At 54.0% G+C, this 23,443-nt stretch overlaps 1 protein-coding gene across 1 annotated transcript in view; it reads left to right on the forward strand.

Moving 5' to 3' along the window:
• Window positions 1–18,408, forward strand: part of LOC119951058 (paired box protein Pax-7-like) — a 164,681-nt gene extending 146,273 nt beyond the window's left edge. Inside the window, exon 8 of the mRNA XM_038774094.1 lies at window positions 15,284–18,408. Within this exon, the coding sequence (XP_038630022.1) occupies window positions 15,284–15,399 (116 nt within the window). The 3' untranslated portion in view covers window positions 15,400–18,408. The remainder of the gene's footprint in view (window positions 1–15,283) is intronic.
• The last annotated feature ends 5,035 nt before the right edge of the window (window positions 18,409–23,443 follow it).

A 23,443-nucleotide genomic window follows, 5' to 3' on the forward strand; every position in this document is an offset into this window, starting at 1 on the left:
CGCTAACCACTAGGCCACCGTGCTGCCCTATTTTCATCCATCCGACCTGTGCGAGCACTTGGTGAGTTATCCATTTTGTTCCACTCCAAGCCCCTTTTCCTGCATTTTCGTCTTTTTCAGGTACTAATCCCGTTTTCATTTAAAAATTACTATTGTATCTGCTTCTGCCGCACATTCAGGGAATACATTTGAGATTGTATCAACTCCTTAAAAGAAAATTAATCTTCTCACACCACAGGTGGTTGCATTACCAACAATCCTGAGTCTGCTATCTTAGCACAGAGCTGATCGGTAGACAGGGATCTCCCCAATCCTCACGAGGAATGGTTCATCTCTGCATGTTCGCCCACCTTCCAATATCCACTCATACATACCCTTTGACAGCAGCATAATTCGGTCCTGTGGGCTACAAGAGACCAGTGAGTTTTGACCACCATCTTCTCTCTTATATCTGGACCTGTACGAGCTTGCTAGAATCTCACACGGACCTGATCCTTCTACCTTCAGGATTCCTGGAAAGGCTCATTCTCCGGGCACCTGACACTCAGAAGGATGCAAAGGAGGGAGACCACAGACTGAACACAGACACCCCAACACCAGACTGATCCCAGACACCCCAAACCCAGACTGCTCCCAGACACCCCAAACCCACGGACTGATCCCAGACACCCCAAACCCACAGACTGAACACAGACACCCCAAACCCACAGACTGAACCCAGACACCCCAAACCCACAGACTGAACCCAGACACCCCAAACACACAGACTGAACCCAGACACCCCAAACCCAGACTGATCCCAGACACCCCGAACCCACAGACTGAACACAGACACCCCAAACCCACAGACTGAACCCAGACACCCCAAACCCACAGACTGAACCCAGACACCCCAAACCCACAGACTTAACCCAGACACCCCAAACCCACAGACTGATCCCAGACACCCCAAACCCACAGACTGAACCCAGACACCCCAAACCCACAGACTGAACCCAGACACCCCAAACCCACAGACTGAACCCAGACACCCCAAACCCACAGACTGAACCCAGACACCCCAAACCCACAGACTGATCCCAGACACCCCAAACCCACAGACTGAACCCAGACACCCCAAAACCACAGACTGAACCCAGACACCCCAAACCCACAGACTGAACCCAGACACCCCAAACCCACAGACTTAACCCAGACACCCCAAACCCACAGACTGATCCCAGACACCCCAAACCCACAGACTGATCCCAGACACCCCAAACCCACAGACTGATCCCAGACACCCCAAACCCACAGACTGATCCCAGACACCCCAAACCCACAGACTGAACCCAGACACCCCAAACCCACAGACTGATCCCAGACACCCCAAACCCACAGACTGAACCCAGACACCCCAAACCCACAGACTGAACCCGGACACCCCAAACCCACAGACTGATCCCAGACACCCCAAACCCACAGACTGAACCCAGACACCCCAAACCCACAGACTGAACCCAGACACCCCAAACCCACAGACTGATCCCAGACACCCCAAACCCACAGACTGATCCCAGACACCCCAAACCCAGACTGATCCCAGACACCTCAAACCCAGACTGATCCCAGACACCCCAAACCCAGACTGAACCCAGACACCCCAAACCCACAGACTGAACCCAGACACCCCAAACCCACAGACTGATCCCAGACACCCCAAACCCAGACTGATCCCAGACACCCCAAACCCAGACTGATCCCAGACACCCCAAACCCCAGACTGAACCCAGACACCCCAAACCCACAAACTGAACCCAGACACCCCAAACCCACAGACTGATCCCAGACACGCCAAACCCACAGACTGATCCCAGACACCCCAAACCCACAGACTGAACCCAGACACCCCAAACCCACAGACTGAACCCAGACACCCCAAACCCACAGACTGATCCCAGACACCCCAAACCCACAGACTGAACCCAGACACCCCAAACCCACAGACTGATCCCAGACACCCCAAACCCACAGACTGATCCCAGACACCCCAAACCCACAGACTGAACCCAGACACCCCAAACCCACAGACTGATCCCAGACACCCCAAACCCACAGACTGATCCCAGACACCCCAAACCCAGACTGAACCCAGACACCCCAAACCCACAGACTGATCCCAGACACCTCAAACCCTGACTGAACCCAGACACCCCAAACCCACAGACTGAACACAGACATCCCAAACCCACAGACTGATCCCAGACACCCCAAACCCACAGACTGATCCCAGACACCCCAAACCCACAGACTGAACCCAGACACCCCAAACCCACAGACTGATCCCAGACACCCCAAACCCACAGACTGATCCCAGACACCCCAAACCCACAGACTGAACCCAGACACCCCAAACCCCACAGACTGAACCCAGACACCCCAAACCCACAAACTGATCCCAGACACCCCAAACCCAGACTGAACCCAGACACCCCAAACCCACAGACTGATCCCAGACACCCCAAACCCACAGACTGAACCCAGACACCCCAAACCCACAGACTGATCCCAGACACCCCAAACCCACAAACTGATCCCAGACACCCCAAACCCAGACTGAACCCAGACACCCCAAACCCACAGACTGATCCCAGACACCCCAAACCCACAGACTGAACCCAGACACCCCAAACCCACAGACTGATCCCAGACACCCCAAACCCAGACTGAACCCAGACACCCCAAACCCACAGACTGATCCCAGACACCCCAAACCCACAGACTGAACCCAGACACCCCAAACCCACAGACTGAACCCAGACACCCCAAACCCACAGACTGAACCCAGACACCCCAAAACCCACAGACTGATCCCAGACACCCCAAACCCAGACTGATCCCAGACACCCCAAACCCAGACTGAACCCAGACACCCCAAACCCACAGACTGATCCCAGACACCCCAAACCCAGACTGATCCCAGACACCCCAAACCCAGACTGATCCCAGACACCCCAAACCCAGACTGATCCCAGACACGCCAAACCCACAGACTGAACCCAGACACCCCAAACCCAGACTGAACACAGACACCCCAAACCCAGACTGATCCCAGACACCCCAAACCCACAGACTGAACCCAGACACCCCAAACCCAGACTGAACACAGACACCCCAAACCCAGACTGATCCCAGACACCCCAAACCCACAGACTGAATCCAGACACCCCAAACCCACAGACTGAACCCAGACACCCCAAACCCAGACAGAACCCAGACACCCCAAACCCAGACTGATCCCAGACACCCCAAACCCACAGACTGAACCCAGACACCCCAAACCCACAGACTGAACCCAGACACCCCAAACCCACAGACTGAACCCAGACACCCCAAACCCACAGACTGAACCCAGACACCCCAAACCCACAGACTGAACCCAGACACCCCAAACCCACAGACTGAACCCAGACACCCCAAACCCAGACTGATCCCAGACACCCCAAACCCACAGACTGAACCCAGACACCCCAAACCCAGACTGAACCCAGTCACCCCAAACCCAGACTGAACCCAGACACCCCAAACCCACAGACTGATCCCAGACACCCCAAACCCACAGACTGATCCCAGACACCCCAAACCCAGAGTGAACCCAGACACCCCAAACCCACAGACTGATCCCAGACACCCCAAACCCACAGACTGATCCCAGACACCCCAAACCCAGACTGATCCCAGACACCCCAAACCCAGACTGAACCCAGACACCCCAAACCCACAGACTGAACCCAGACACCCCAAACCCACAGACTGAACCCAGACACCCCAAACCCACAGACTGATCCCAGACACCCCAAACCCAGACTGAACCCAGACACCCCAAACCCAGACTGATCCCAGACACCCCAAACCCAGACTGATCCCAGACACCCCAAACCCAGACTGAATCCAGACACCCCAAACCCACAGACTGATCCCAGACACCCCAAACCCACAGAATGAACCCAGACACCCCAAACCCAGACTGATCCCAGACACCCCAAACCCAGACTGAACCCAGACACCCCAAACCCAGACTGATCCCAGACACCCCAAACCCACAGACTGAACCCAGACACCCCAAACCCAGACTGATCCCAGACACCCCAAACCCACAGACTGAACCCAGACACCCCAAACCCACAGACTGATCCCAGACACCCCAAACCCACAGACTGAACCCAGACACCCCAAACCCACAGACTGAACCCAGACACCCAAACCCAGACTGATCCCAGACACCCCAAACCCACAGACTGCTCCCAGACACCCCAAACCCACAGACTGATCCCAGACACCCCAAACCCAGACTGAACCCGGACACCCCAAACCCACAGACTGAACCCAGACACCACAAACCCACAGACTGATCCCAGACACCCCAAACCCACAGACTGAACCCAGACACCCCAAACCCACAGACTGAACCCAGACACCCCAAACCCAAAGACTGATCCCAGACACCCCAAACCCACAGACTGAACCCAGACACCCCAAACCCAGACTGATCCCAGACACCCCAAATCCAGACTGATCCCAGACACCCCAAACCCACAGACTGAACCCAGACACCCCAAACCCAGACTGATCCCAGACACCCCAAACCCAGACTGATCCCAGACACCCCAAACCCACAGACTGAACCCAGACACCCCAAACCCAGACTGATCCCAGACACCCCAAACCCACAGACTGAACCCAGACACCCCAAACCCAGACTGAACCCAGACACCCCAAACCCAGACTGATCCCAGACACCCCAAACCCACAGACTGATCCCAGACACCCCAAACCCACAGACTGAACCCAGACACCCCAAACCCAGACTGAACCCAGACACCCCAAACCCACAGACTGAACCCAGACACCCCAAACCACAGACTGAACCCAGACACCCCAAACCCAGACTGAACCCAGACACCCCAAACCCACAGACTGAACCCAGACACCCCAAACCCACAGACTGAACCCAGACACCCCAAACCCACAGACTGATCCCAGACACCCCAAACCCAGACTGAACCCAGACACCCCAAACCCACAGACTGAACCCAGACGCCCCAAACCCACAGACTGAACCCAGACACCCCAAACCCAGACTGGACCCAGACACCCCAAACCCAGACTGAACCCAGACACCCCAAACCCACAGACTGAACCAAGACACCCCAAACCCAGACTGATCCCAGACACCCCAAACCCACAGACTGAACCCAGACACCCCAAACCCAGACTGAACCCAGACACCCCAAACCCACAGACTGAACCCAGACACCCCAAACCCACAGACTGAACCCAGACACCCCAAACCCACAGACTGAACCCAGACACCCCAAACCCAGACTGATCCCAGACACCCCAAACCCACAGACTGAACCCAGACACCCCAAACCCAGACTGAACCCAGACACCCCAAACCCAGACTGATCCCAGACACCCCAAACCAACAGACTGATCCCAGACACCCCAAACCCACAGACTGAACCCAGACACCCCAAACCCAGACTGAACCCAGACACCCCAAACCCAGACTGATCCCAGACACCCCAAACCCAGACTGATCCCAGACACCCCAAACCCACAGACTGAACCCAGACACCCCAAACCCACAGACTGAACCCAGACACCCCAAACCCACAGACTGATCCCAGACACCCCAAACCCAGACTGAACCCAGACACCCCAAACCCACAGACTGATCCCAGACACCCCAAACCCACAGACTGATCCCAGACACCCCAAACCCACAGACTGAACCCAGACACCCCAAACCCACAGACTGAACCCAGACACCCCAAACCCAGACTGATCCCAGACACCCCAAACCCAGACTGATCCCAGACACCCCAAACCAACAGACTGATCCCAGACACCCCAAACCCAGACTGAACCCAGACACCCCAAACCCACAGACTGAACCCAGACACCCCAAACCCACAGACTGAACCCAGACACCCCAGACCCACAGACTGAACCTAGACACCCCAAACCCAGACTGAACCCAGACACCCCAACCCCAGACTGAACCCAGACACCCCAAACCCACAGACTGAACCCAGACACCCCAAACCCAGACTGATCCCAGACACCCCAAACCCAGACAGAACCCAGACACCCCAAACCCACAGACTGAACCCAGACACCCCAAACCCAGACTGAACCCAGACACCCCAAACCCACAGACTGATCCCAGACACCCCAAACCCAGACTGATCCCAGACACCCCAAACCAACAGACTGATCCCAGACACCCCAAACCCACAGACTGAACCCAGACACCCCAAACCCAGACTGATCCCAGACACCCCAAACCCACAGACTGAACCCAGACACCCCAAACCCACAGACTGAACCCAGACACCCCAAACCCACAGACTGAACCCAGACACCCCAAACCCACAGACTGATCCCAGACACCCCAAACCCACAGACTGAACCCAGACACCCCAAACCCACAGACTGATCCCAGACACCCCAAACTCAGACCAATCCCAGACACCCCAAACCCACAGACTGAACCCAGACACCCCAACCCACAGACTGAACCCAGACACCCCAAACCCACAGACTGAACCCAGACACCCCAAACCCACAGACTGAACCCAGACACCCCAAACCCACAGACTGATCCCAGACACCCCAAACCCACAGACTGAACCCAGACACCCCAAACCCACAGACTGAACCCAGACACCCCAAACCCACAGACTGAACCCAGACACCCCAAACCCACAGACTGAACCCAGACACCCCAAACCCACAGACTGATCCCAGACACCCCAAACCACAGACTGAACCCAGACACCCCAAACCCAGACTGAACCCAGACACCCCAAACCCACAGACTGATCCCAGACACCCCAAACCCACAGACTGAACCCAGACACCCCAAACCCACAGACTGAACCCAGATACCCCAAACCCAGACTGATCCCAGACACCCCAAACCAACAGACTGATCCCAGACACCCCAAACCCACAGACTGAACCCAGACACCCCAAACCCAGACTGAACCCAGACACCCCAAACCCAGACTGATCCCAGACACCCCAAACCCAGACTGATCCCAGACACCCCAAACCCACAGACTGAACCCAGACACCCCAAACCCACAGACTGAACCCAGACACCCCAAACACACAGACTGAACCCAGACACCCCAAACCCACAGACTGAACCCAGACACCCCAAACCCAGACTGAACCCAGACACCCCAAACCCACAGACTGAACCAGACACCCCAAACCCACAGACTGAACCCAGACACCCCAAACCCACAGACTGATCCCAGACACCCCAAACCCACAGACTGAACCCAGACACCCCAAACCCAGACTGAACCCAGACACCCCAAACCCACAGACTGATCCCAGACACCCCAAACCCAGACTGAACCCAGACACCCCAAACCCAGACTGAACCCAGACACCCCAAACCCACAGACTGAACCCAGACACCCCAAACCCACAGACTGATCCCAGACACCCCAAACCCACAGACTGATCCCAGACACCCCAAACCCAGACTGAACCCAGACACCCCAACCCCAGACTGAACCCAGACACCCCAAACCCACAGACTGAACCCAGACACCCCAAACCCAGACTGATCCCAGACACCCCAAACCCAGACAGAACCCAGACACCCCAAACCCACAGACTGAACCCAGACACCCCAAACCCAGACTGATCCCAGACACCCCAAACCCAGACTGATCCCAGACACCCCAAACCCACAGACTGAACCCAGACACCCCAAACCCAGACTGATCCCAGACACCCCAAACCCAGACTGAACCCAGACACCCCAAACCCACAAACTGATCCCAGACACCCCAAACCCAGACTGAACCCAGACACCCCAACCCAGACTGAACCCAGACACCCCAAACCCACAGACTGAACCAGACACCCAAACCCAGACTGAACCCAGACACCCCAACCCCAGACTGAACCCAGACACCCCAAACCCACAGACTGAACCCAGACACCCCAAACCCAGACTGATCCCAGACACCCCAAACCCAGACAGAACCCAGACACCCCAAACCCACAGACTGAACCCAGACACACCAAACCCAGACTGAACCCAGACACCCCAAACCCACAGACTGATCCCAGACACCCCAAACCCAGACTGATCCCAGACACCCCAAACCAACAGACTGAACCCAGACACCCCAAACCCAGACTGATCCCAGACACCCCAAACCCACAGTCTGAACCCAGACACCCCAAACCCACAGACTGATCCCAGACACCCCAAACCCACAGACTGAACCCAGATACCCCAAACCCCAGACTGATCCCAGACACCCCAAACCAACAGACTGATCCCAGACACCCCAAACCCACAGACTGAACCCAGACACCCCAAACCCAGACTGAACCCAGACACCCCAAACCCAGACTGATCCCAGACACCCCAAACCCAGACTGATCCCAGACACCCCAAACCCACAGACTGAACCCAGACACCCCAAACCCAGACTGAACCCAGACACCCCAAACCCACAGACTGAACCCAGACACCCCAAACCCACAGACTGAACCCAGACACCCCAAACCCACAGACTGATCCCAGACACCCCAAACCCACAGACTGAACCCAGACACCCCAAACCCACAGACTGAACCCAGACACCCCAAACCCAGACTGAACCCAGACACCCCAAACCCACAGACTGATCCCAGACACCCCAAACCCAGACTGAACCCAGACACCCCAAACCCAGACTGATCCCAGACACCCCAAACCCACAGACTGATCCCAGACACCCCAAACCCACAGACTGAACCCAGACACCCCAAACCCACAGACTGAACCCAGACACCCCAAACCCACAGACTGATCCCAGACACCCCAAACCCACAGACTGATCCCAGACACCCCAAACCCACAGACTGAACCCAGACACCCCAAACCCACAGACTGATCCCAGACACCCCAAACCCACAGACTGAACCCAGACACCCCAAACCCACAGACTGAACCCAGATACCCCAAACCCAGACTGATCCCAGACACCCCAAACCAACAGACTGATCCCAGACACCCCAAACCCACAGACTGAACCCAGACACCCCAAACCCAGACTGAACCCAGACACCCCAAACCCAGACTGATCCCAGACACCCCAAACCTAGACTGATCCCAGACACCCCAAACCCACAGACTGAACCCAGACACCCCAAACCCACAGACTGAACCCAGACACCCCAAACCCAGACTGAACCCAGACACCCCAAACCCACAGACTGAACCCAGACACCCCAAACCCACAGACTGAACCCAGACACCCCAAACCCACAGACTGATCCCAGACACCCCAAACCCACAGACTGAACCCAGACACCCCAAACCCACAGACTGAACCCAGACACCCCAAACCCAGACTGAACCCAGACACCCAAACCCACAGACTGATCCCAGACACCCCAAACCCAGACTGAACCCAGACACCCCAACCCCAGACTGAACCCAGACACCCCAAACCCACAGACTGAACCCAGACACCCCAAACCCAGACTGATCCCAGACACCCCAAACCCAGACAGAACCCAGACACCCCAAACCCACAGACTGAACCCAGACACCCCAAACCCAGACTGATCCCAGACACCCCAAACCCAGACTGATCCCAGACACCCCAAACCCACAGACTGAACCCAGACACCCCAAACCCACAGACTGAACCCAGACACCCCAAACCCAGACTGTACCCAGACACCCCAAACCCACAGACTGAACCCAGACACCCCAAACCCACAGACTGAACCCAGACACCCCAAACCCACAGACTGATCCCAGACACCCCAAACCCACAGACTGAACCCAGACACCCCAAACCAACAGACTGAACCCAGACACCCCAAACCCAGACTGAACCCAGACACCCCAAACCCACAGACTGATCCCAGACACCCCAAACCCAGACTGAACCCAGACACCCCAAACCCAGACTGAACCCAGACACCCCAAACCCACAGACTGAACCCAGACACCCCAAACCCAGACTGAACCCAGACACCCCAACCCCAGACTGAACCCAGACACCCCAAACCCACAGACTGAACCCAGACACCCCAAACCCAGACTGAACCCAGACACCCCAAACCCAGACTGAACCCAGACACCCCAAACCCACAGACTGATCCCAGACACCCCAAACCCAGACTGATCCCAGACACCCCAAACCAACAGACTGAACCCAGACACCCCAAACCCAGACTGATCCCAGACACCCCAAACCCACAGACTGAACCCAGACACCCCAAACACACAGACTGATCCCAGACACCCCAAACCCACAGACTGAACCCAGACACCCCAAACCCACAGACTGATCCCAGACACCCCAAACCCAGACCAATCCCAGACACCCCAAACCCACAGACTGAACCCAGACACCCCAAACCCACAGACTGATCCCAGACACCCCAAACCCACAGACTGAACCCAGACACCCCAAACCCACAGACTGAACCCAGACACCCCAAACCCACAGACTGAACCCAGATACCCCAAACCCAGACTGATCCCAGACACCCCAAACCAACAGACTGATCCCAGACACCCCAGACCCACAGACTGAACCCAGACACCCCAAACCCACAGACTGAACCCAGACACCCCAAACCCACAGACTGATCCCAGACACCCCAAACCCACAGACTGATCCCAGACACCCCAAACCCACAGACTGAACCCAGACACCCCAAACCCAGACTGATCCCAGACACCCCAAACCCACAGACTGAACCCAGACACCCCAAACCCACAGACTGAACCCAGACACCCCAAACCCAGACTGAACCCAGACACCCCAAACCCACAGACTGAACCCAGACACCCCAAACCCACAGACTGAACCCAGACACCCCAAACCCACAGACTGATCCCAGACACCCCAAACCCACAGACTGAACCCAGACACCCCAAACCCACAGACTGAACCCAGACACCCCAAACCCAGACTGATCCCAGACACCCCAAACCAACAGACTGATCCCAGACACCCCAGACCCACAGACTGAACCCAGACACCCCAAACCCACAGACTGAACCCAGACACCCCAAACCCACAGACTGATCCCAGACACCCCAAACCCACAGACTGATCCCAGACACCCCAAACCCACAGACTGAACCCAGACACCCCAAACCCAGACTGATCCCAGACACCCTAAACCCACAGACTGAACCCAGACACCCCAAACCCACAGACTGAACCCAGACACCCCAAACCCAGACTGAACCCAGACACCCCAAACCCACAGACTGAACCCAGACACCCCAAACCCACAGACTGAACCCAGACACCCCAGACCCACAGACTGAACCCAGACACCCCAAACCCAGACTGAACCAAGACACCCCAACCCCAGACTGAACCCAGACACCCCAAACCCACAGACTGAACCCAGACACCCCAAACCCAGACTGATCCCAGACACCCCAAACCCAGACAGAACCCAGACACCCCAAACCCACAGACTGAACCCAGACACCCCAAACCCACAGACTGAACCCAGACACCCCAAACCCAGACTGAACCCAGACACCCCAAACCCACAGACTGAACCCAGACACCCCAAACCCACAGACTGAACCCAGACACCCCAGACCCACAGACTGAACCCAGACACCCCAAACCCAGACTGAACCAAGACACCCCAACCCCAGACTGAACCCAGACACCCCAAACCCACAGACTGAACCCAGACACCCCAAACCCAGACTGATCCCAGACACCCCAAACCCAGACAGAACCCAGACACCCCAAACCCACAGACTGAACCCAGACACCCCAAACCCAGACTGAACCCAGACACCCCAAACCCACAGACTGATCCCAGACACCCCAAACCCAGACACCCCAAACACACAGACTGAACCCAGACACCCCAAACCCAGACTGATCCCAGACACCCCAAACCCACAGACTGAACCCAGACACCCCAAACCCAGACTGATCCCAGACACCCCAAACCCACAGACTGAACCCAGACACCCCAAACCCACAGACTGAACCCAGACACCCCAAACCCAGACTGATCCCAGACACCCCAAACCCACAGACTGATCCCAGACACCCCAAACCCACAGACTGATCCCAGACACCCCAAACCCAGACTGATCCCAGACACCCCAAACCCACAGACTGAACCCAGACACCCCAAACCCACAGACTGAACCCAGACACCCCAAACCCAGACTGATCCCAGACACCCCAAACCCACAGACTGAACCCAGACACCTCAAACCCACAGACTGATCCCAGACACCCCAAACCCACAGACTGATCCCAGACACCCCAAACCCACAGACTGAACCCAGACACCCCAAACCCATAGACTGATCCCAGACACCCCAAACCCAGACTGATCCCAGACACCCCAAACCTACAGACTGATCCCAGACACCCCAAACCCACAGACTGATCCCAGACACCCCAAACCCACAGACTGAACCAGACACCCCAAACCCACAGACTGAACCCAGACACCCCAAACCCACAGACTGAACCCAGACACCCCAAACCCACAGACTGAACCCAGACACCCCAAACCCACAGACTGAACCAGACACCCCAAACCCACAGACTGAACCCAGACACCCCAAACCCACAGACTGAACCCAGACACCCCAAACCCAGACTGATCCCAGACACCCCAAACCCACAGACTGATCCCAGACACCCCAAACCCACAGACTGAACCCAGACACCCCAAACCCACAGACTGAACCCAGACGCCCCAGACCCACAGACTGAACCAGACACCCCAAAATCACACCAGCCATGAATGATGTGAAGATGCTTGAAGCACAAATTCTTAGCTGACCCTTTGAATATTTTAGGGCTTGGGTAATGTCGATTGGGAAGAAAGGCCTGCTGGGAGCCATGAACCATCACCCTTACATGGTGCGCTCCCTGGTTATACCGAGCATGCTCAGTGTATTAATTAGTCAATCCCCCAATCTGCAGACTAGTGCCAAGGAATATCAAAGACTTTTGTGCGAGACCATGAAGTGAATTTAAATGGAAATGACAGCTCGGTAATAAGGCTTTCCATCGAACACTGCTCCCCCCTTTGGGGCAGAGAGATGACGAGAGCTTCATGCTGAAAATGTTGTTTATTTATTAGGAGTGATTGTCTGGTGTGCCAGCTCACACAGAACAGTTATTGGCAGAGTAAATGGAGAGGTAATGAACAGAAAGCACAGATTATCCCACATGAATCAAGAGAGCATATCCAAATACAAAACTGTGTCACTGTATGTGAAGCCTGACGGCTAGGCCTTAATGCTTATGCCCGCACTCCTAAACTTTATCACAGCTCTAAATTCCAGTCCCAAACATTAACCCTTTGAATGTTATGGGGAACAGGAGAAATGTCTTTATTTGTTGTTTTATTATGTATTTTTGTTACTAAACTAAAACGTTAATGCTGAATTGAGACAGCAGATAGTACTAGTGGTCCATGAGTTCACAATTTGAATCTCCTGAGGCAAGCGTGACTTATATTGCTCTTCGGCTTGTTAGTCCCTCCGCCAGTGACTTGACCTGGTGTGGTTCAGTCCCAGCCCATAGTGAGCTAGCTAATCTCAGCAGCAACAATATTTGGGATTTTACACTTGGTTTTAGTGCCCCCTTGGGTCCGACCAACTGGCTGCTCCTGATCACCATCCAGTGTGTCCCCTATTGGTGAGGATAGGATGGCTGCTGCCTCCACAGGGCAGCCTGCCGGCACTTCATTCACAAATAGGCCCTGAGAGGAAGGAGTGAGAGAGAAACCAGTTGCCGTCACGTCTCGCCCCTTCCTTGCTTTGTAACCACCTCCAGCATCGCAACCCTCCGGTTTATCAGCATTCCTTCAATTACAGCTTCTTTTTTTAAGTATTACTTTATTCTCCTCCTTTTTCACATTATCTCCCAAATTTACACCCACCAACAATAAACAATAATCAGTAACAAATATGTCAATCCCCATATCAATAACAACGATCCCATCCTCCCACCAAACCCCAAACATTAGCCCGCATGTTCACACAAACAAATAACAAAAGGAATTAGGGATCACCCATAGTCGTCATTAACACATACAGCCCCGCTCCCCCCAACTAATGTTCGATGTTATCCAGTTCCTGAAAGTGCATGATGAATAATTCCCATGAATTGTAGAACCCCTCCATGCTTCCGCTCAATTCAAACTTAACCTTCTTAAGGGTCAAGTATTCCAACAGGTCCCCCCGCCACGCCAGGGCACAGGGTGGAGAGGCTGCTCTCCATCACATCAGGATCTGCCTTCGGGCGATCAACGAGGCGAAGGATACAACTTCTCAATTCTAGCTTCTTGTGCGTTCCTCACTTTCTTTGCCCCGGTGTTTTGGCTGTGCCTTCAACAGTACTAGGCTCTGGGGCAGCATGGTGGCGGAGTGGTTAGCACTGCAGTCTCATGGCGCCGAGGTCCCAGGTTCGATCCCGGCTCTGGGTCACTGTCCGTGTGGAGTTTGCACATTCTCCCCGTGTTTGCGTGGGTTTCACCCCCACAACCCAAAGATGTGCAGGGTAGGTGGATTGAACACGCTAAATTGCCCCTGAATTGGAAAAAATGAATTGGGTACTGTAAATTTATAAAACAAAAACAGTACTAGGCTGTGGAATTTTGTGTCCCCTCTCTCCTTTCAGAAATTCCTTAAATTTACCTGGACACCGGTCCTAATATGTCCTTACATGGCTCAGTGCCAAATATTCCCCTGAATGATGCAGCTTTGGGTTGTTTAATTATGTTAAAGGTGCAATATAAATGTTGGTTGTTGTTGCTGAAGGGGACAGGGAAGGGTGGCACAGTGGTTAGCACTGCTGCTTCAGAGCACCAGGGACCCGAGTTCAATGCCCGCCTTGGATGACTGTCTGTGTGGAGTTTGCACGTTCTCCCCGTGTCTGCGTGAGTTTCCTCTGGATGCTCCGGTTTCCTCTCACAGTCCAAAGATGTGCGTGTTAGGTGGATTGGCCATGATAAATTGGCCCTTGGTGTCCAGGGATGTGCAAGTTGAGTGGGGTTATGGGGATAGGGCAGTGTTTGGGCCTGGGTGTAGTGCTCTTTCAGAGTGTCAGTGCAGACTCAATGGGCTAAATGGCTTCCTCCTGCACTGCAGGGTTCCTGTGATTCTGTAGCTACCAATGAAAGGAGAGAGTGACCGATCCGTGGCCTGTGTTGTTTACCCTGTTGGATTTTGTGTTATTTTATCTCTAAGGTGCAGTCGACTACTTGACCAAGAATGTGAGCCTGTCCACACAGAGGCGGATGAAGTTGAGTGAGCACTCTGCTGTCCTGGGCTTGCTGCAGGTTGAAACTGGACAAGCTTATTGAGGGTGTCCCAAGACGGCGAGGCCTCACAGAGCAACAACAAAAAAAGCAACAAAACAAGAGAGAGAGAGAGAGAAACGTTTGCCTGGCATGTTCCGCCAAACAGATAAAACTGAGCCATCGTGGGGCAATTCTGGAGGCGAGCTCAGCCTCCGCTCTGGAACTTCCTGTACCCTCCGCTGTACCTTCAGATGTATCATACACCACATATTTCCTCATCCAGGCTGCCCCCACCTTGAGCTAGATACGTATGGTTTAGAATTGCCCCTGTAAAATTGTATAGCTCCTTCGATGGCTTGTAAGAGTGTATTATTTTTTATTGAAATGTCATTCCTGCTTTGCCCATGAAAGACTGATGCCGTGGAGACGCTGTGCCCACCTCCCAAACCTCCCCCCACCTCCCACATCTGGGCACAAGCAGTAATAAAAGAGGACCAACATATACATGGGAAGTGGATTGGGCAGAGTGGGTGTATCTGCTGATTAAACCCCTCCAATCGCAACGAGAAAAGGTTCCATTACCGTCCAGAATGCTTGGAACATCTGGACTGACTCACTCCTCACCAATAGAAATCCTCGGCAGCTCAACCTTAAACCGTGTGACAGCCTATACCTGAGGACGGGAGGAGCAGAGAACTTTCTCTTCAAAATCCCCCACCTCCGTCTCTCAGCAACGATTAAAAAGAGACCTAACACAAGATAAAACTGATTTTTCTTTTTAAAAAAAGGAGAGCTCTGCCTTTGGGGAGACGTGTGAGGATAAAGAGATGGGGGCTTAAAAGCACCTACTTTTACAGGAATCTCTGGGCCTGTGATAATAAAATACCATTGACAAACAGGGACAAATGAATTTGTTTCTGAGGGGTGGGGAGCAGTTGAAAGCAGATGTAAATCTGTTTTATCAAACAAATTTTAATTTCTTGATGCACAGTGCCAGTTATTGGACAGTGGGACGACAAACACATTTCAACACTGAACTACAACAAGGCTTCTAAAAATGTAAATGGTCACTGCAAACTGGCACTGAATTGCCCGTGTATGTTTCGAAAAGACTTCTATGTAATTTTTGAGAGTGTGTCCACTGTTAAGTGGCCGAGAGTCAATCACACTGTTTAAATCTGGATCCTGGGTCTGTTGTTTGATCTCGTGTTTCTACATTGCTGGTCCCAGATTGAAATGCTCCTGGTGTTTCTTGGCTGTGACTTTTAGTCCAGGAGAGCTGGCAAGGACTGAGCTGGCAGCTCTGAGAACAATTTGCTTCAATGAACGAACTCCGGAGGAGGGTTTTTCTTCTCCCCATTCCGCACACCAGGAACGTGGGCCAGTCACGAGAGGACTTTGAACTTGAGCAAGAGGGAGGAGCAGTTTGAATGTTGGCAGATCGAATGTCCACGGGCCCTTTCCACAGACTGTGTTCTAATGAAATGAAGATGTTTCACACCAAATGTCTCCTCACAGCCCTGTTCTCACTCAAACTCCCTCCTCTCTCTCTCCCACACCGATGATCCACGGTCACACTCTTCCATTATCCATTCCATTCAGTCACAGTGGATCCACCCAGTCTTCTAGGGACCACACCAAGTACACTATAACTCAGAAAAACTCTCAGTTTATCTTTTTCCATTTCTTCAGGTGTTGAAATGAGGAAGGATTTTTATCTTTTGTCGTAGGATGTTGGGTTCCGTGCATTTTACTGTAATTTTAAAAAAAACTTTCAAAGAATTTTACCAATATTCTATAGATGTTCCTGGCATGTTAGAGACTGAATAACCCTTTCCCTCTCCCTGTCTCCTCCCCACCCCATATCTGCTGTAACTTGTATTGTAGAATCGCCACAAGAATTTTTTAAAAACCCCCAATTCCGTTTGGCTGTATTTAATGGAATTATTTGGTGCTTCTTGGTAGATGCTGCCCTCTGCTGGGCCAGTTTAACACACAGTAAATGCAGAACAGTGATCGGACCCGGGCAGCTTTGCAACAGGAATGCAATGTTTTCTCGCTTTTGCTCCCCCTCTTCTCTTCCAAGGCTGGAGGCTCTGAAACCCCAGCCTCTGCCCACTCTTTCTTTGCCAACATTGAGCAGAGGATTGATATCGAAGGATATCACTGCCCTCATCCGGCTCAGACACCACCCAAAGAGTGTGGGGAGTTACACCAGGCTAGATAGAGAACTGGAGAGAGAACATCCTGGTTCATTCATTCCCCCACTCCCAGCCTCAGGGTTTCTGAATCCCTCATGCTCCCATTCTGGAAGAGAGTTATTAAGTTGTGGCCTGCAAATGATTTACCCTCTGGGACATGGGTAACTCCACCAATTCAAATTCATAACTCAAGTTGACTAAAACGACCCAAGAAATAGAAACATTATTCCCCCCCCCCCTCAACCCCCTCCCCCCCCAGGTCCTCAGCGCCGTAGGCAGCAATGCTAACCACTGCGCCACCGTGCTGCCCCTCTAATGTTTATACATAAAGGAGACATTGGATCTCCCACTCCCCCACTTATTGGATGATGGTGGTAGGACCGCGGATGGGTTAAATGGCCCCCCTCCAGTTCCTATTCTCCTCCCTCTGGGATGAGGTCAGCCACCTCAGCATTGACTGGAACTCGAACATCGCCTGTTTTGTGGCTGAATTGGGGCTCAAAGGAGGGACCTAAAGGACTGAAACACAAATGACCAAACAGAACATATAGTTCTGGGGATTTCATCGCCTGACTTCCTGCACCCAGCCACTTCCAGTTAAATAGCCCCCTTTTCCTGGTCTCCCATATCTGTAGAACAAATAAGCAAGAGAAAATGAATAAAACACACACGCAACTTGTTTTTCATGCCCCTCTGATTTTTGTTCCTCTGAGCTGCTCGGAGACGTGTCCTGGAGGTTCACCTTTAAATCCTGGAGCCTCCAGAACTAATCTGGAGGATTGACAAACCCTAATGCAGCCCCCTCATCGGGTAAGTCTGGGCATAGAACATAGAACAGTACAGCACAGAACAGGCCCTTCGGCCCTCGATGTTGTGCCGAGCAATGATCACCCTACTCAAACCCACGCATCCACCCTATACCCGTAACCCAACCCCCCCCCCCCCCTCCAAACTTTACTTTTTAGGACACTACGGGCAATTTAGAATGGCCAATCCACCTAACCCGCACATCTTTGGACTGTGGGAGGAAACCGGAGCACCCGGAGGAAACCCACGCACACACGGGGAGGACATGCAGACTCCGCACAGACAGTGACCCAGCCGGGAACCGAACCTGGGACCCTGGAGCTGTGAAGCATTTATGCTAACCACCATGCTACCGTGCTGCCCACAGGCATGGCGGAGGAGTCAGGGGGCATAGCTGTTGCCATGCCTGGTGAAAATCCAGTTTGCACTGCATAATATAAATGTCAAATATCTAAAGACCTGAGCTCTGGGAGTTGTCTTCTAGGCCTCAATGTTAGACTTTTGTCTTTCACTAAAAGGCACCTCATAATTCCATTAAATGCCCAGTTAGTTCATCCTTGCACCATTAACAGACCCTTCAACTCACCTCCCACTCCCTTCCCTGACCCCCGTCTCAATAAGCTTCTGTGCGTGTTTCTTATAATTTGATTCAGCATGTGTGTATATAAAACCACTGCATAATTTATTCTGCTACGTTGTTAATTATAGAGTAGATGGGAACCTGTACTCGCATTTACATACAGTCAGTAGATGTCTGGCTTTGTAACCTGCTATAATTGTTATCTCATTAAAGGTTAACTGAAACTAGCCAGCTCCGGGAGTGTGTGTGTGTAACTGTCCATCCCCAACGCAGAATCAAACACCCTCCCTCTGTCTGCCATGGTGCTTGGGAGCAAAGAGGAAGGTGCAAGGTTATGAGTCCAGAGAACGGAAGCAATGGTCAGTCGCTGGGCCTCATGAGAGAGAGGGTTTGGGTTCATTGCAAACCACAGGGTGGGGCTCCAGGCTCGAGGAGGGAATGTCAGAAAAATCAGGAAACAGTGAAGAGGTGAAAGGAATCTTGGTTTTTAGGCCACTGGATCATAGGAGGAAAAGAATTCTGAGGGAGGAGGAAAGGGTTAGCTGGACTGAGGAATAACACCGAATTAAGACATGCATTTACACAGCACCTTTCATGACCTCAGGCTATATCAAAGCATTTTACAGCCAATGAAGTACTGTTGTAGGAAATATGGCAAATAATTTGTCCACAGCAATATCCCACAAATAGCAATGGAGGCAAGATAATCTGTTTCAGCAACATTGGTTGAGGGGTAAATATTGCCCAGGACAGCGGGAGACTTTCCCTGATCTTTTTTAAAAATGGTGCCCTGGAATCTTGCATATCCACCTGAGAGCGCCTCAGTTCAACCAAAAACCACCGCCAACTGTGCAGCTCTCCCTCAGTACTGACCCTCTGACAGTGCAGCTCTCCCTCAGTACTGACCCTCTGACAGTGCAGCGCTCCCTCAGTACTGACCCTCTGACAGTGCAGCGCTCCCTCAGTACTGACCCTCTGACAGTGCAGCACTCCCTCAGTACTGACCCTCTGACAGTGCGGCACTCCCTCAGTACTGACCCTCTGACAGTGCAGCACTCCCTCAGTACTGACCCTCTGATAATGCAGCACTCCCTCAGTACTGACCCTCTGATAATACAGCACTCCCTCAGTAGTGACCCTCTGACAATGCAGCACTCCCTCAGTACTGACCCTCTGACAGTGCAGCACTCCCTCAGTAGTGACCCTCTGACAGTGCAGCACTCCCTCAGTACTGACCCTCTGACAGTGTGCGGCACTCCCTCAGTACTGACCCTCAGTACTGACCCTCTGACAGTGCAGCACTCCCTCAGTACTGACCCTCTGACAGTGTGCGGCACTCCCTCAGTACTGACCCTCTGACAGTGCAGCACTCCCTCAGTACTGACCCTCTGATAATGCAGCACTCCCTCAGTACTGACCCTCTGATAATGCAGCACTCCCTCAGTAGTGACCCTCTGACAGTGCAGCACTCCCTCAGTACTGACCCTCTGACAGTGTGCGGCACTCGCTCAGTACTGACCCTCTGACAGTGTGCGGCACTCCCTCAGTACTGACCCTCTGACAGTGCAGCACTCCCTCAGTACTGACCCTCTGACAGTGTGCGGCACTCCCTCAGTACTGACCCTCTGACAGTGCAGCACTCCCTCAGTACTGACCCTCTGATAATGCAGCACTCCCTCAGTACTGACCCTCTGATAATGCAGCACTCCCTCAGTAGTGACCCTCTGACAGTGCAGCACTCCCTCAGTACTGACCCTCTGACAGTGTGCTGCACTCCCTCAGTACTGACCCTCTGACAGTGCAGCACTCCCTCAGTACTGACCCTCTGACAGTGCAGCACTCCCTCAGTAGTGACCCTCTGACAGTGCAGCACTCCCTGAGTACTGACCCTCTGACAGTGTGGAACTCCCTCAGTACTGACCCTCTGACAGGGCAATACTCCCTCAGTACTGACCCTCTGACAGTGCAGCACTCCCTCAGTACTGACCCTCTGGCAGTGCAGCACTCCCTCAGTACTGACCCTCTGACAGTGCGGCACTCCCTCAGACTGACCCTCCAACAGTGCAGCACTCCCTCAGTACTGACCCTCTGACAGTGCAGCACTCCCTCAGTACTGACCCTCTGACAGTGCAGCACTCCCTCAGTACTGACCCTCTGACAGTGTGCGGCACTCCCTCAGTAGTGACCCTCTGACAGTGCAGCGCTCCCTCAGTACTGACCCTCTGACAGTTCAGCACTCCCTCAGTACTGACCCTCTGACAGTGCAGCACTCCCTCAGTACTGACCCTCTGACAGTGCGGCACTCCCTCAGTACTGACCCTCTGACAGTGCAGCGCTCCCTCAGTACTGACCCTCTGACAGTGCGGCACTCCCTCAGTACTGACCCTCTGACAGTGCAGCACTCCCTCAGTAGTGACCCTCTGACAGTGCAGCACTCCCTCAGTACTGACCCTCTGACAGTGTGGAACTCCCTCAGTACTGACCCTCTGACAGGGCAATACTCCCTCAGTACTGACCCTCTGACAGTGCAGCACTCCCTCAGTACTGACCCTCTGGCAGTGCAGCACTCCCTCAGTACTGACCCTCTGACAGTGTGGCACTCCCTCAGTACTGACCCTCTGACAGTGCAGCACTCCCTCAGTACTGACCCTCTGATAATGCAGCACTCCCTCAGTAGTGACCCTCTGACAGTGCAGCACTCCCTCAGTACTGACCCTCTGACAGTGCAGCACTCCCTCAGTACTGACCCTCTGACAGTGTGCGGCACTCCCTCAGTAGTGACCCTCTGACAGTGCAGCACTCCCTCAGTACTGACCCTCTGACAGTGCAGCACTCCCTCAGTACTGACCCTTGACAGTGTGCGGCACTCCCTCAGTACTGACCCTCTGACCGTGCAGCGCTCCCTCAGTACTGACCCTCTGACAGTGCAGCACTCCCTCAGTACTGACCCTCTGACAGTGCAGCACTCCCTCAGTACTGACCCTCTGACAGTGCAGCACTCTCTCAGTACTGACCCTCTGACAGTGCAGCACTCCCTCAGTAGTGACCCTCTGACAGTGCAGCACTCCCTCAGTACTGACCCTCTGACAGTGTGGCACTCCCTCAGTACTGACCCTCTGACAGTGTGCGGCACTCCCTCAGTACTGACCCTCTGACAGTGCAGCGCTCCCTCAGTGCTGACCCTCTGACAGTGCAGCACTCCCTCAGTACTGACCCTCTGACAGTGCAGCGCTCCCTCAGTACTGACCCTCTGACAGTGCAGCACTCCCTCAGTACTGACCCTCTGACAGTGCAGCACTCTCTCAGTACTGACCCTCTGACAGTGCAGCACTCCCTCAGAACTGACCCTCTGACAGTGCAGCACTCCCTCAGTACTGACCCTCTGACAGTGCAGCACTCCCTCAGTACTGACCCTCTGACAGTGTGGCACTCCCTCAGTACTGACCCTCTGACAGTGCAGCACTCCCTCAGTACTGACCCTCTGACAGTGCAGCACTCCCTCAGTACTGACCCTCTGACAGTGCGGCACTCCCTCAGTACTGACCCTCTGACAGCGCGGCACTCCCTCAGTACTGACCCTCTGACAGGGCAGCACTCCCTCAGTACTGACCCTCTGACAGTGTGCGGCACTCCCTCAGTACTGACCCTCTGACAGTGCAGCACTCCCTCAGTACTGACCCTCTGACAGTGCAGCACTCCCTCAGTACTGACCCTCTGACAGTGCGGCACTCCCTCAGTACTGACCCTCTGACAGTGCAGCACTCCCTCAGTACTGACCCTCTGACAGTGCAGCACTCCCTCAGTACTACACTGGACGTATTGGCTTAGATTTTGTGCTGGAGTTTCAGAACCCTCTGACTCCAAGACGAGATTGTTAACACTGAAAAACGACTCACGGAGCAAGGGGTAGAAAGGGAAGGTAAAACTGGAGAGGCTGGACAGGGAGGAAGGGAAAAGGCTGGACAGGGAGGAAGGGAAAAGGCTGGACAGGGAGGAAGGGAAAAGGCTGCCAAGCACCTCAGATGATCGGAACATTTTGCTCAGACTCTGGTTGTCTGTAATGGGAACCTGCTGAGCCTGGGGACGGAAGCAATCCTGCACCTACCATAAAGCAATTGGTGCAGCAATTAAAGTGAAAGGTCAACATGTTCTTACCCTGTGTGTGATTGACCAGAGCTCCACACTGACCCCTGCTGGTTACTTAAGCCACTGCGGGGGATGGACTGTGTGGGGGGCGGGGGATGGACTGTGTGGGGGGCGGGGGATGGACTGTGCGGGGGATGGACTGTGCGGGGGATGGACTGTGCGGGGGATGGACTGTGTGGGGGGCGGGGGATGGACTGTGTGGGGGGCGGGGGATGGACTGTGCGGGGGGCGGGGGATGGACTGTGCGGGGGATGGACTGTGCGGGGGATGGACTGTGCGGGGGGCGGGGGATGGACTGTGCGGGGGATGGACTGTGTGGGGGACGGGGGATGGACTGTGCGGGGGATGGACTGTGCGGGGGATGGACTGTGTG

The sequence above is a fragment of the Scyliorhinus canicula genome, chromosome 16 (assembly GCF_902713615.1).
Source record: "Scyliorhinus canicula chromosome 16, sScyCan1.1, whole genome shotgun sequence".
NCBI lineage: Eukaryota > Metazoa > Chordata > Chondrichthyes > Carcharhiniformes > Scyliorhinidae > Scyliorhinus > Scyliorhinus canicula.